Source organism: Bombus terrestris, chromosome 7, assembly GCF_910591885.1.
Source record: "Bombus terrestris chromosome 7, iyBomTerr1.2, whole genome shotgun sequence".
In the NCBI taxonomy this organism is placed as follows: domain Eukaryota; kingdom Metazoa; phylum Arthropoda; class Insecta; order Hymenoptera; family Apidae; genus Bombus; species Bombus terrestris.
The window spans coordinates 2,078,109-2,093,947 of record NC_063275.1 but is presented as its reverse complement, the minus strand read 5'-3'; the positions used below and the strand labels follow the sequence as shown (position 1 = coordinate 2,093,947).

Genomic DNA, 15,839 nt, shown 5'->3' with positions numbered 1-15,839 from the left:
CACCATTATAATTCTCTTAGAATGTACACAAACAACTAAAAGTTTTCATCTATTATAGGTATCGACAATTTTCTTTATTACCTTATGACTGTACATTAATGTCTTGTAAATAGGTTGCAAAAGTCGCAACACCTTTCTTTAAATAGTTCACTAGAGTATCATCTAGCAAAAAAGTTGTGTACATAATATCAACATAAAAATCGTTTAGTTGTCCCGTTATTCATTAGTCTTTCTTTGCAATAACCTCTGGAGATTTCCAAAATTTCAGTAAATACTGGAATTTATTTTGATGATTTTTCGGAAGAGCCAGTTTATTTGATAAGGCAGGATAATCAGGATCTCCGAGGTCTAGTCATTCCTAGGCATTCGATTCTTTCAGATTTTGTAGCTTCTCTAGTTGGTCAGGTTGTAATTCGTCTGGAATACTTGCCCTTCCTCCTATTACCATTTTTTCTGGCACGATCTCAATATCTTCTGTTTCTTGTACTTCGATTACGGTACCACGAGATGGTATAGATTGAGAATTATCTGCTGTACTTGGCCCGGATGTTGAGTCTCCTTCACTTCCAGAGCTGCTACTAATTGGAAATGGTGCTGAATCAGTTGGTAAGTCATCAACTGTTGATTTCTCTTCAATATCTTCGGTCGTTTCTGTAATTTCTTGTTCTTCTCTTTCATCCATTATTACAGTAGCTTCTTTGCAATCACTTTCATTTACTTCGGTAGTAGTGCTTGAAGGTAAATCACCATCAGAACTTTCCGTCGATTTCACTGTGTCATCAGCGGTTTCTTCTAATTCCGGGAATGGATGTTCAATTTCTTCCATTGGTGTTGCCGCAGTAATTACAATTTGCGCAACCCCAAGTCCGAAATCGTCTTTAGACTGGTCAATGTTCAGCTGCTTTGTTTTCTCATCATCTACCTAAAAATAGAAAATACATAGTTAGATTTTGCCTAACAATCAATCATTAAATAAATGTTTTTGTACTACAATTTAATAAACTGCTTACCTTTGTTCCCGATTCATCCGATACTTCTACAACTAAGCAGCAGTTTTGTGCATATTGATATTTAAATTAAATAGAAACGCGATAAATAACAGTAATGATTTGAAACTTACCTACTATACCAGGCCCTTCGGATTTATCGCCTTCAAACTGCGAGCCATATTGACTTTTTTGGTCCTTTGAAAGATTTATTATGAAACCCTCTTGTCGATGCTGTTGTTCAACGTTTGCATTACTAGATATTCCATCTTGTGATTCTATGCAATATAGCACAATATAACATCATATCAATATAATAATAGCATCATCTTTTTTACGATAATTTTTTTAAGAATATTTTTAGAAGAAGTTTGTTACCTTTCATCATACTTTGTGTTATTTCATTTTCTAATAAAAATTCTGGAACTTCGGGTGGTGTAAACACTGGTGGTGCAGAGCTCGGCGGTGTTATATTTTCCTAATGATAAAAGACGTAGAAGAGATTGTTAAAAATAAATATATTAATAATTGAAAGGATCTTTAATCAATTAAAATTTCACCTGTGGAGTCAAAGGTGAACCGTCTGCAGCACAAGGTTCTACAATCAAAGATGGGAATAATCCTCGTTGTCCACGTAATTCTCCTTCCCACCATCCATCGTCTACATCGTGTGGTTCTTTTCTTAAAACCTTTAAAATATCGCCTTCAAGGAAACTAAGTTCTTCATCGCATGTGGCATCGTAGTCATAAAGGGCAATACAATATTGTTCTACTTCTGAAAAATAGATCAATACCGGCATTTGATGCTGATAACGTTAATTATTATAAAATATATGTAGTGTATTAATTTATTACATAAATTATTATGTGCCATAAGCTATACAATTAATATAATGTTTCGTATTTGAAAAAAATAAAAATTACTTAACATTAGAGATGTAAAGTAGACTTACCTCCTATATGATTTTGTACAATAGTTTCTGATGCTGGTAGATTAGCTTGTAGATTAGCATCTGGATCTACTGCATCATGATCATCGATTGTGTAATCTACCGAGGAGAAGGATATTTGTTGTACTAGACCTGGTCCTTGGGAAGTTAGACCGGATGTTGTATCCCTTTCAACATCGAGATAATTCTGGGGAACAAATCCTTCTTCGCCACGATAGTTTCGTGCTCGGAGCCAACCATCACCATCACCCTCACCAACGACTTCCAGTTGCTCACTTTCGACAATCGATAATTCGTCAGGGTTTTGCGCCTATAGAAAATTTATTTTAAATAAAAGATACTTAAAAGAGTAAGGTATATATAAATATTTTCCTAGAAAAAATGGTCTCTCTAATATACATATTTCTTGCTAAAACGTTAATTCTATTACAATAAGTAATCGTTTATAAAGTATATAGTGTTCACACCGTATACGAATAAAGCGCGGTACACTTGTATATTTGCTGCGTAGGAGGCATTTCAGATGTTTCACGAATCTCAGTTTGTTCTTCCTTTTCCTCGTTATCCCAATCTACAGTTGTCGGATCGTCCCAACCAACAGTAAGTTGTTCTATTCGTTGCTTCTCTTGCTCAAGTAAAGCTATCAATTGAGAATACAAATAATGTGATTTTGAATGGAATGTTCTGTTCTGTATTATGATTTATGTCATATATTATTAATCCTTATATACCATCAACTTCTTCACTATCATGTCTTTGCCTTTCCTTAGTTGTTTCTTCTTCTTGTTGAGAAGCATTTCGTGCACTGCCTGGTCGTTCGACAGTCGTCAAGTCGCTTCCACCATCGCCATCGCTATCATAAAACGAATCTGAGGACGGATGTTCCTGTATAACATATACATGATTTTTTTTACGACACTTTATAAAATTTTCCATATAAGAAAAGATTGACAAGTTTTAAGTTAAATATCAGTACCGCCGTTCCCGATGCATCAGTTCTAACAGAAAGAGAGCTAGCTGAACGTGGCATATCTTGGACACTTAAAGTTTCTGCTTCCTGCAGCCATTCATCAACATTCACTAAAAAAAATAACACATATAAAGCGATACAATTACTAATTGTTAAGTCACGATTTGTTATAACAATTGCATTCGAGTAAACAGAAAAATAAATATGTAACAAACCTCCACCGTTTCGAAGGCATTCTATTCTTGCTTCTGCCTTTAGCTTTGCTGTCTAATGAACAAGTAAATAGGTAAAGAAGGGAATTGACGTGAATTACGTTTGACCACATATCTTACCTCTGCACGTCGTATCATATGTTTCAGTTCATCGATTTTCGTATCTAAATCTGGACCTTGTGGATCGTTTGGATCAGTCTATAATCATTGTTAAGTATAAGTATTAATAAATCAATTCCGGATATACAACGTAAAAGAGATAATTTAATAGACTTCTGTAGCGACTAGTTGTTTTCTTTCGTTAACCTTTTGTCCAGACTCTTTTAGTTGTAGAAGAACTTGTAATTTTCTACTATTTTCTCGAGCGCTGCCTATTTCACGAGCTATTCTCGTCGACCAGCGTCGAGCTTCTTTTCCAAGTGTAGCTGCAGCAGAATGATCAGCCGTTATCCTGCAACAAATCTGTTTTCTAGAGTATCATAAAAATTAACGTTTCAAAGTATATCCATCTGATAAATCATTTATAAACCTCTCTATCGGATCGTTGTCGCAAGCTTCAAATTCATATTGTATATGTTGCTTTAAAACAGGATAATACAAACAGCAGCACTGTATATTGTACTCTCTGGTGAGCTGTAAAAGATAAGAAATGAACGAAACAGTTTACATTAATCTATCTATATTATCTATGTTATCCATATTAATTTTTAAGGTAATTTGTCTAAAATTGTTATGCTCACTTGTTGCGCTTGATCACGAATTTTGCCATAACTATTTTGCGTAGCTAAGCAGGTCAAAAGTTCTGTACGACCCATTAGCGTTAAATATTCCGCAACTTTATCGTAAACATCTTGCTCTAAATACTGTTAACAGAGGAAAAAGGCTTTTTTATTTATTTTAAATGAAAGAAAGAGTTTACATGTACATATATGTATATATATATGTATATCGTAATAAAAGTGACTTACTTGCATAGTGCTTTGTAAGTCGACCACAAAATATCTATTTTGATGTGCATTGGCAGCGGCGAGGCTAAGTAAATAATCATTTCGAGCTCCTGTTGATTTCTCTTCTAAAGCATCGCGTTTCGAGCTCACCTGGAAACAGTAACTTTTTGCGTAAAATATCTGAATTATTACAAATTATTTAATACCTTAATTATTTAACATTTCTCTACCTTTGCGCTATTTTTCTGCAATGACGTTATCGATTGAAAGAAGGATCCCTTCTTTTTCTTTAGTCTGTAATTAATCAGTACCAGGTTTTAAGTCTTCAATTCATTGCAAAACTTGGACTGTCTACTAATCAAATCTGTGTAAACACATACTTCTCTTCGATATCTTTTGCCTTATCGCGTACATCATGGGCACTATGCTCTTCGTCGAAGTACAATTTCTTTGTTTTGTCTACATCTTGTACACACAATTGTAACTCTTTTTGTACTATCATTAATTGGTCGATTGCCTTCTTAGAGATTTGTAGTTTATGCATCTTTAAACTCTTTGCATCGTCAGCAATTTGTTGTTGAAAAACTTCTACCGCAGCTAGTCGCGCTTTAGCCAATTTTTCGTTTTCTTCTAAGACTGTTCGCCAAACGTTCCACATATTCCTGAAATTAACAATTATTTAAATTCAACCGAATTGTTTCAAGATGTAGAAAAACATTACAACGTATTTTAACTTTCTTCGACTGGGGGCAGGGACGGGGATAATTTCGGCTAGGACAATTTTAATATATACTGCATAATATTAAAGTGTACCATTTTTCTTCGCCACCTTCCACTTTCAAATCCGGAATGTTTGGTATCTTTTTATTCAAATATGCTGAGGATATTTTAAGAAGTGCCTGAAATGATCATTGGTCAGTAACAAGGTAAACTTGATAACGTGGATTTCGTAAATACAGTTTTCGCTACGAAAAACGATATCTCCCTTACCTCCGAGTATGATTTTTCAATCGCAGACTTTTTTATCGTAAAGTTGCTGAAAAATATATTTGCACTGTGAACGAATGCTTTCAAATAAAAAATTTATTTGCAAATACAAAATTATAAAATGAGATACATGTTAGACGCACTATGCTACAGAAAATACATATGTAACAAATATCAAGGGGCGTTAACTCATTTGTAATACGAGTGGAATAAGATAAAATTTATTGAAGGTGAAAGTGTAACGTCAAAGAAATCGAGATCGGTGATATAAAATGACCCGAGCTTAGGTTGTTTAAAGAGCTTTTATCTAATCCTCCTTTACATAAGTTTTAGACTTACCGTATATCTTCCAGAAGGTCGCATTCATGCTGGTTTTTCGCTTGTAATTTTGCCGCTTGCTCTGCGTGTACATTCTTAAGGAATTTCGTGTAATTTCCCTGCAAATGTTCACATTGTCAATCTGTATTTTCTCTTCTTTCTATCGTTACATCTAATTAATATCATATGCGTAATAAAATGTAACGTTATAACGCGATCCGATTTAACAGTTAATAAACACAATCACGTCGATATTTCTGTAGTAATATCCCGATTTTGTTACGAACAGATCTTCGTAATAAATGGAGGCGTATCCTTTGGTTCTTTGCCAGAATGTCGCGCCGAAAAATTGACTTGGCAACGATAACATTAACGAATACTATACATAGAAGGATAGTGAACATACGCTTTAAGAAAAATATGTAGCTCGATTGTTCGTACATTTTTGTATATTGTTACAAGTATTGATAGAGTCATCCATGTACAAAATTTTACAGGCTTCGACTATTGGATCTATTTAATACTGGTAAAGTTAAGTATTCAATAAAAATAAGATAGTTCGTATACCTCAAATTTTCCTTTATAGTTTCAATCGAGTATGTTTCAAACAAAGCACGTAGCTTCGGATACAAAAATAAAATAAAGTAAAAATTTCTGTCCTTTTCTCATACATTGGCGAGGTACTAATTTCCTGGTAGGCAAACGTGCAGGACTAATGATTTAATTAATGTTAAGATTGCTATAAATTAAGTTCAATTTTGTTGTATAAGTGGGTGTATCGATATCTTCTTTAAGTACCGTGACTCATATTGACTTAGTGAACTCTGATGAATAATCATTTAATATCCAGGGGCAATGAAGCTTCCTTTAGTCATTGCAATTCTATTGATTTTCTTATCGATCCTACCAATATTTAAAAAATATATCAACCAGATACGCTTATAGTTTGTGGACAAATATATAGTTATGCGTGTGTGTGTGTGTACTAGTAATATCACGTATTGTTACGCAGATCGTTAAACGATAAAACCTACTTCATCGTGTTCGAGTACAATGCAAATTTTCAAGTCTTTTTTTCGCTCCAGCGATTCGACAAACACGCTAATGGAAATATCAAGTAACGACAGAACAGAGTTTTCCGCTTTGTTTCAATCCGTTTGCAGGCAAAGTATAAAGGAGAATTTTCAATAAGTCCGTCAATTTGTCACTTTTTACGTGCAAGTAAATTACCGTGTCTTTTCTAAGAACGAAACTTTATCTAATATTACTTGGGAACTATAGTTCCTTCTAATCCAGCTTACTTCCTGCGAGACAGAAAGGTCAGATTTTAACCCGTCTAAGATGTACCTGACGGGATACGATAATAATGAGACGGGAATGAATTCTAAACTGCATCCGTAGGTCGTCAGAAAATCGTAATCGCGACTCCTAATAGGGCGATTTATTGTTAGAAAAGATATCGAGTGACTCGGCGAACATTCTTGAAACGGAGGAGAGAGAACGGAAAGAATTCCTTGAAGTCGTGTAAAATTATGCGCTGCTTCGATCTCATAAATAATTAGCGTAGTTAAAATTTTTAAATAGGAAGCTTGCTCTCTGACCATTAGCTCTATTCTCGTCAAAGGGAAATTGTCGAGTGCAAAGAAGTGGGTAAACATAAAATTGTCCGGAAGACGCGAAGAGAAATTTCCGGTGCGAAAAGCAAATAGAGAGGAGCGTTCGCAGCGAGCTGCAGCAAATTTCGCCGAAAGGACGTATACTTTTCAAACAGTCTTAGGCGTAAAACACGCATTCCCTTCTTGCCAATCACTTCTGGATTCTTATCATTTGACTGGCTTTCGGTAGGTGGAAGTGGGTCAGGAATCTCCCGATCTTTAACTACGAAACTTCATTGTCACGAAGCGAAGCGAAAGCCCGATTCGCTACCTTGATAAATAGATCGGAGAATCCTATTATCTTTAAAGGAATAGAGTTAACTGAATAACGGGAAGACTTTCGACTATTTTCTCATCTATGTCCATCCAGTTAATTAAAAATGATAGAAAAATTATAAAACTACGCAATGTCTGCCCTGGACATTTTATTATCCTGCGAACAACATATTAGTCGTGTTTGAGGGCGTGGAAAGATTGCAAGTGCATGTAAATCACTAGTTGTAACCACAATAAAAGAGTACTTTGCCATTCATTATCTATCGATTCCTCGAGTCATTATCGCACTAAATATTTTATAGTAAAAGGCAATTACGAACGAAAAGTCAAACATTTTTCTTTTCTTTTTTTTTTTTTTTAAACCATACTATCCTTTGTTTAATCTTAATTCGTGGTAAAACTTTAAATTACAAGGCGAAATAAATTTTGCGAAAAGTTTCTCGAGAAGAAACATGGCCTCCTAAAAATCGTCCTACATTCAAAATTCGGGATCGATTTCGGCGAGAACATAGTGTACAGTTATATAATAAAGGAGACAGACGGAAATTTCAGGGACAAGGAGATTTAGATCTGCGCAAAGAGGATGATATTTCCGAATGGTAGCAGTGTGAAAGCGAGGAATTTGAAGGAGGGTAGAAGTCATTATCGGTAGGATGCACGTTCGTTTCGATCTGAGAAGATATTAACCTGGGTCTTTGGCCCGTTCTATAGATTTTGAGGTCAGCTTTTGATATAGATTCGTGGCGAAGACCGAAGTGCGCATCGATTTTCCTATCGTGGCAACGTTCGAACGCCGTTTACGTCAATTTTTTCGTAAAATATCGCTAAAGATCGATACGCGGTCAAATTCGTGCGTTTCGATCGTATCGAGAATTGTTACCCTCTCGTATACTTCCTTCGATACGTATGACACTTTAGAAATGAACCCTACTTTCACGATATCGCGCTGGATCATTTTAACTTGTTTAACGACAGGAAATAGATTTATTTATTCTCGGAGAAATACCAGTAAATGCATTGCGATATAATTGCACGAAATAAAATCTGATGTAAGGAGGGTGCAAGAGAAAAAAGATCGTACGGAGTTGATAGAAAAAAATTGGACAGCGAAGATGTCAAGCTTATCGGCTTACTTTTCTCGGTGGTGGTTGCATGCTGGACGAGCGGCCTGCTCTGCAGCCTCACCGCTGGCAGCCCGTTTTACACCGTCCGCCGGGGAGGGGTGCTTGTTGTTTTCGTACGCCTCACCCGACACAATATTACCACGCGCTACCACCCTCACTGCTTGCGTGTTCGTACGCTACTGATCTCCTGTCCTCGACTGAGTTAGCCTATTTATTGATCGCATACGCGCCTGCGTTCTCTCGATCTACATCTTCGGCATTTCTCATTCTCCTTTTTCCGACTTTTCCCGATGTGTCCGATCTCGCACGATACTTTGAAGCGTCATCTTCTTCTATGTGAATTTCCGTGTGTTTTATCGACTGACATCAACCGAAATTCCCCCCTTTTCGACATATTCGTTTTACTACATATTTCAATATCTAGTTCGAATTTTTTAATTATTTGATCCGTGAAAATGCGAAGGCGCTATACACGAAATACTCAATACACAGTGATCAAAAATAAACTTCTCTCATTTAGGCTATAATGTGTATAGTTTTGTTATTACGTTGTTCGAAGCGCCTGAGTTAACTTTATTTTGCATAATTTCACACCATGGAAAAGATTTGTAAAAATACATATTGAAATAACATGCAAAAACAAAGAACCACAGTCTCGGAAACAGTATTCAACTTTATTAATTGTATAAAACGGGAATACTTTTCGCAAATACATACCTAATGAATCATTATGTATTTCGTATTTGACATGTAATTATAAGAAACGTTTAACATTACATACAAAATTGAAAAAGTCACAGCGGACATTTTTAAACTAGTTGAACATCCACAAGATGCGATAACTTCACTATACATCATTTTGACTGGGTCAAAATCAGACTTGCTCGATCCACAAGAAATACATATTTCTTACATATTTCTTGACACATATTTTATCTGAAGCGTAATCATATTCAAGCAATTTTACTCGCCTGATATTATCTTACAAAAATATGGAAAACACGACGAAATTCATTCTTCGGAAACCAATAATTTGAAGCTTAACTTTTTAAGCAAGCGAATATTGTGAGGTAAGCAAGTCTGACTAGGTTTAAAAATTGACGCAAGAAGAAAGCAGTCCATAAATACTTGGTAATCGAAGTTCATGTCTGTTTGTTCTAACTTCTACAATCGACATTCATGGTAACTCGTCAGGCGGTATAGATCCAAGATCTTGATCAGCTGGTAAACCTATGGCACCATCAACGTCGGCATCCGAACCGACTGGTAACACGACTTCTGGTTGAGGCGCTGGTTCAGCTTGCAAAAGAGCGATTGCTATCGGATTTCCACCAGCATCTAATACCGGATCGGCAGTAGCTTCCGCAAGATTTGTCACAGACTTCGATTTCACGCATTGAAAATCGACGTGTCGACTTTTCGCTTCTTCTTTCTCCCAGGACATGTGAATAAATGGTCTTTGCACGTAATTATAAATCACTTCAGCACGTCCCCCTGCTCTCTTCTTAATTTTTTCTTTATAAGTAGGATATCCTTCGATACCTAAACGAATCTTTTTTAAACCGCGTTCCTTCATTACCTGCTTAGCTACATCTCTGTTTTCGATATATTTGAAGAACCGATACATCGCAGTACTGTTAACAGCTGTTGGAAAATAAAAGACACTCTATTAACATTATGCTTTCTTTAATGTGAAATAAATCACAAACTTCTTATTGAAGGCAATGAGTTTTAATATAGCCAATAAAATGTTCAAGACTACGACCGATATGATTATCGATTTTCTATTTTATACATCCAATATACCGTAGCAAGGTCACATATTTTGAAGCTTGATATTGTAAAAAAAGCCGGAAGTAAAAAGCAGTATCCTTTGCTTACTTACTTTGTGAATATTCTTCTCCCATTTGCGGTGGATATTCTTCATCCCAATCAACGATATCATCTTCCAATAAAACAACGATGTGACACTCGCGATCGCCTCTACGTGCGCTATTTACCATTAAAGGCAGTATTAAATCTTCTAGAAACACTTCAAACTGGCATCGTGCACCTTCGTTAGACAATTCATGTAATAGCCCTCCTATGAAATAAATCACCTTATTTTTAGAATTTCTATTATTTATTATAGATAAGCATTGTGCTTTTTAATGGTTATGAGTTGTCATGACCTATTACTTGTGAAACGAGTCAATAATTTTATATATTAGGTCATCTCATAAGTTTGTGCCAACTTTTGTGTATACATTTCATGTGTCGATTTATAAACATACGGCGATAAGGGACCAATGCACTTGAAAAATGGGAAGAAGTTGTACAACGAGAGGGGGATTACATTTTTTCATGAAACTGAAAGGTATGTAAACAATCTTAACATATGATCGCTCGAAAAACGGAACGAACTTATGGGATGACCTAATAGTAACAAATGATCCTGATTAAAAAATTTGGAAAAATTCCAGGAAGATTTGTTACGCACCATTAACATAATAAATATATTTGATAATTTCATTTGTACTGAATTATAAACATTATAGTATAATTCAATTATATTTACTTACTTAAATTTTGACACTTTACTGTATTAGCGTCAAATGGTACAAGAAGATAATCGCAAGCTTCTCGTAACTCTTGAACAGCAACTGTCGGTGGACATCGAATTACGCCACCTTTATAATAATCAAGAATAGCTCTGAACACCATAGCAGATATACCATCTGCAACTTCATATTCACCACGTTCATTTGGTTGAGCATATTCAACACCAGAACTAAACATTCTACCTAACATCGTGTTTGGATGTGCAGTAAAGAGTGCAGGATCAACAATAAATCTAAAACAGAAATTTATCTTGTAACTTAATATAATCATATTAATAGTAAAAAATGTATTGTATAATACTTACCTAGTATTATCAACAATAAGAGTAATGCGTTCATCACTAGCTTGTGGATTGTTTATACTATTAATAGATCCTGATGATGGTAAATTGTCTCTATTTTGACTTTGTTGATTTTTTCCAACACTAACTCCAGAGCAAAGTCTGAAAAAAAATATGTTCCAAGTTACTACTGAAGATCATTTAATGTTAATACTTACATAAAACAAAAGAATTATGGGTAATAAACATATAAAGCAATGCAGAATATTGAATAAATATATAAGTAACACTATTTTTTTCTTTTTTTACGTGGTGGAAATCTTTATAGGCACCCCGCGTCCTCTCTCTAGGGAAGGGGAGAGAACGTGGGGGTAGTGCCGGATTCTACCGGCCAAAACCTTCATGGTGGCCGTCCCTAACGCCTAAAGAACCGCCCTGGAACCGCGAAAGCATGCATCTCAGGCCCCCTGGCGTTATCTCCGTCCGTAAGTAGGGAAGGGTGAATATGGCGTAGTATGCAGCCATAGCACGCCTGTCCCTGGGGCCGCCGTGCAAGGTAATCTGGTTCCCCAACCAGACAGCTGACAGTCCCGCAGTGTCGGACTGGCCAGCGGCTCGAACTTACCGGAGGACGGGACCAGCGCGAGCTGCGCCTCACTCGGCCGCCTCCTTACGGAGCATTACTTGCTCGCAGAAGGAGACGACCGCGCTCCAGCCCCTCTCGCTCGCCAACATGGCCCTCAGCACTGCTGACGGCGAGAGGTGCACCTTTAATGCAGAGGGCCTTCCACGGACTTCCAATGGGCACCTAAGATAACAAAATTCATTCCTATGCTAGGAATGAATTTCTATGCTATGTATTGAAATGCTATTTCTAGACTAAATTTAGGAGAGAATCATTCTGTTTCAGGGTAGCTAGCTTTTCTTAACTAAATAATTTCTTCGCAACTATGTCGTTATTAGTGAAGTACGCTCATCCGATGCCGAAGTGTTCCTATGCCTTGTATCCCATAAAGTCATCAGGTCCCTCTCAACCATTAGGCAATCATATTGAAGTTGTTATTTATAGTATCGACCAATCCAGGGAGCGCAAGACCCTGGGCTGTTACTTAGCAAACCCCCCGAGTAGTTCTCTCTCACGACGTAAGGCAAAAACTGCCACCGAATAACATTGGGCGCTACCAAGTGCGACGGATGACTGTACCGATCCAATAACTGTTGAAAGGCGTTGCCGGTTTTGCTGCATGGCACCACCGTCTATTGTGTCAACCTTCATCCAACCGTATTAGCGGTATTTGTTCCTCGCGTTGGCTTTCACATGATCATCTTGTATTTTGTCTCCATACCACAAAGTGTTCCGGAGACATGAGCAGCGAGTTTGCCACTTCACCGTAATCGCGACTGCATGTCACTACCATCAGGGGATGTGACATTTCGCAAAATCTGTAATCCTTCGTTAGTTAATCGTTCCACGTGGTGGCGATAGCCAAGTAAGTTCATAGTAAGCACACTATGGAGTGGAGACATTCCGTCCGGAAGTGGGTGCCATGAATCAAACTGCCTATCTTCATTCTGTTGTACCGTCGCCTCTATTAATCTTGATGTCACAAAAGGGGAGACGTAGCATTCATAAGCGTTACGATTATTGCACCACACACTTCAAATCCACCAGCTGGCTGTTGAGATACGTTCTCAGTTGCCTCAATCCTTGGATTGGGAATTGCGCACTCTGGAATGTTATGCATGGGGGTCTTTCGTATTAATTGTTCCAACGTGATCGATGATTACAACGTTCAAAATATTAGTCATTACGTGCTGGAAAGCAGCAAGTGTCATCTCACGTTGGGGATTCGGAAATTTTCCGTTTCCAGATCGGCATACGCTCTTTCACACAGTAGTGCAAAGGTGAAGAAATCGGGATTCTAACTATAAATTCTTTGCACGGGGTGAGTTTTGGAAAAAGGGCTATCCTGCCAAATAGGTTCATTGACAATTACTTCTTTAAAAGCTTTTACCGCACCAGCTGTCATTTCAGCTGGATCAACTATCCTCTTAGATGTTTCTTGTACACGCGGTTTTTCGCTACCGGATTTCTAGGCTCTCGTACGTTAGCGTTGATGCCAACTCAATTGTGGCGGCCCAGCGGGGAGCTCTGGGTCCCAATCATCAGCCCAATTCTCTGGTAGAAAAGTCTGCCTGATTTGATTCCTTGACATCTATGGAGTTCCAGCAAGGATCGGTACTTTAGTCATCTGACTATAAGAGTTCATCTTCAGATGAAGGAATAAACGCAACACAATGTATGAAACAAAATCGACGTATAAGTAACACCTACCTGTTGTATAACGATGCCTGGACTTTTGTATCAATAATATAAGAAATAAAAATACAACTCGCAAAACATACGATAATTAAGTACTTTAATAAATACTATCAGATATTAACTTAAAATCATAAAATATTTTGTATACAAGATACAACATTATTGTGTTTACTGTCTCCTATTCATTTGTGAATATTACCTGCTTTGTTGATTAACATTAGTGTTTTGTCTGCCAGAATTGAAGGTATGACAGTGCCTTTCATTGCTTCCATCTCTTTGTACCAAACAAGATTTTGGTTTGGAAGAGCCACCACAACTACATGCAAAACAACAACATTACCCTTCTAATGTTTGCATTCGACAACAAGCATAGTGTATTATCTACAGAGTCTAATGTAATAAATAATTTAAATGATGAACAAGTGTATATAAATACAAATTTTATTGTCAAAGTAATATAATATGGAGGCTTCTAGTTGTTTATTTAACTTTTTTATTGTTTCAACATACAAACACGCGTGCGCGCTCTCTCTCACTCACACACACACACATTATTCTTTTTAATATAAAATAAATAAATAAACAAATGAAACCAAATACGATTGCAGGAAGCCTATGTGGTATGATTCTAAAACGAAATATAATTACATAATATAAATTAAATTTTATGATATATATCAGTGTGAAATATGGATTGAATTATGTTATTTTTTAATACACTGCTTATTGATTGATCTAGTGTAAAATTATAGAGAAGTATGAACTTGTAAATTTTGATAAAAAGATTAACTGACATGCATGACATCCTGCATAACATCCTTTGATACATGCCACATGTAACTGTTAAGTTTCAAGGATACAATAGATTACAAGTGAAATTTTCATACTATTGCTCATCTAAAGTATTTGTTTTAACAAACTAGAAATTAAGCTAATAATATAAAATATCTAACATATCTATAAATATCTAAAATATTAAAAATGTTTATAAATATCAAAATATCTAAAATACCTATAGCTTTTATTTTATTTTATGACAAACATGATACTCATTTGTATCTTTTATGTAGTACCTCATTCTATTCTTATAAATACGATGCCTGCCCCTGCCACCTGTTTCTTTATCTGTTTCAGTATCGCTGCTACTATCTTGAACATAGTTTAAACGCTCAGCAGGATTTGACATCTTGGACCAGCTGTAAAAGTATAATAGTAAATAATCGAAAATTATTTTATGCTTATCTTTAAACAATTACCTTATTCTCAGAAAGTATTACACTTCATGTTCTTAATAAAGTATACCTTTTCATTAAATAACTTATTGAATTACAAACATTATTGACAAAACCTTTATATGTATCTTTTCAATTTCATTTCTAACTACCTATATCTTCATAATTATATATATTATGAACTATAGTAAATATACAAATACTTAAACAATACAAGGATTATGCAATAAAATTTAAATTAAACATATAGAAAATTCGAATACTTGTAAAATTATTGTTAAGGCTTCTGCTTATTATTTTTGTAGATATAAATAATATTCATAAAATATCCAAGATTATAATTTAATAGCGTATTTTGTAAGTATTTTTTGATACTAGATATAATGATGTTGCAAGAAATTTCATATATACTTATTACATTAACAATTAAAGGGACAAGTTACTGTTATAAAATTATAAAATATCTTACTCCATACTTTCGCATTCCTTGCAGAATACTTGTGCATAGGACATATATCTCACATACTTACAAATTAGATATAGACAAATACCATCCAAGTTTCTTCAAAATCCAGCTGGTTGAGGTGCAAATCTCTAAACCACAAGATTGAAAGCTAACCTGACTTCTCCTTTCAACGGAAAGTTGCATTCCAAACTGATGAAACAGATAATACGAAACACCACGGTCATTGATGACAATTCGTCTCGACAGGCGTTGCCCGAACTTTAAGCTACATCAAGTTAGAAAAACTTACGATATAGTAACTAAAATGGAATGAATAAAAATTATTTGAAAATCGTAACATCATACTTTATAAAATAATTATGAGATTATTCTGTTTACTGTATTCCATACACATATATTATAACACGTCTAATGTAAATAACAAATATTTTGAAATAATATGAATTCGCGCCAGGAAACAATCTAGATGTCTCTTTGATAGTTTGAACAAAGATTCGTATCTAGTTTTTATA

At 35.6% G+C, this 15,839-nt stretch overlaps 2 protein-coding genes across 5 annotated transcripts; both read right to left on the bottom strand.

Annotated features, from left to right (window-relative positions):
• Positions 1–52: 52 nt before the first annotated feature.
• On the bottom strand, positions 53–8,599 carry LOC100651954 (protein nervous wreck). The gene is made up of 21 exons (XM_012309760.3): positions 8,435–8,599; positions 5,392–5,489; positions 5,056–5,101; positions 4,879–4,964; positions 4,446–4,727; positions 4,296–4,359; positions 4,087–4,215; positions 3,859–3,981; positions 3,648–3,751; positions 3,425–3,569; positions 3,239–3,316; positions 3,122–3,173; positions 2,913–3,016; positions 2,668–2,821; positions 2,404–2,576; positions 1,940–2,246; positions 1,547–1,761; positions 1,365–1,464; positions 1,121–1,264; positions 1,011–1,042; positions 53–922 (listed from the first exon to the last, which is right to left on the bottom strand). The coding sequence occupies exons 1-21, from the start codon at positions 8,453–8,455 to the stop codon at positions 359–361; spliced, it is 3,021 nt and encodes a 1,006-aa protein (XP_012165150.1). The 5' UTR covers positions 8,456–8,599; the 3' UTR covers positions 53–358.
• A 479-nt stretch (positions 8,600–9,078) lies between these two features.
• LOC105665866 (BTB/POZ domain-containing protein 10) lies at positions 9,079–15,578 on the bottom strand. 4 transcript variants are annotated; one of them, XM_012309751.3, is made up of 7 exons: positions 15,413–15,578; positions 14,703–14,825; positions 13,829–13,945; positions 11,331–11,468; positions 10,987–11,258; positions 10,311–10,508; positions 9,079–10,069 (listed from the first exon to the last, which is right to left on the bottom strand). In XM_012309751.3, exons 1-7 carry the CDS (start codon positions 15,508–15,510, stop codon positions 9,603–9,605), a joined length of 1,413 nt encoding a protein of 470 aa, XP_012165141.1. In that variant the 5' UTR covers positions 15,511–15,578; the 3' UTR covers positions 9,079–9,602. The 4 variants fall into 4 exon arrangements, with proteins under 4 accessions (XP_012165141.1, XP_012165140.1, XP_048263309.1 ...); XM_012309750.3 differs by having other exon boundaries at positions 15,392–15,576; XM_048407352.1 differs by lacking the exon at positions 15,413–15,578 and adding an exon at positions 14,886–15,027.
• Positions 15,579–15,839: the final 261 nt, after the last annotated feature.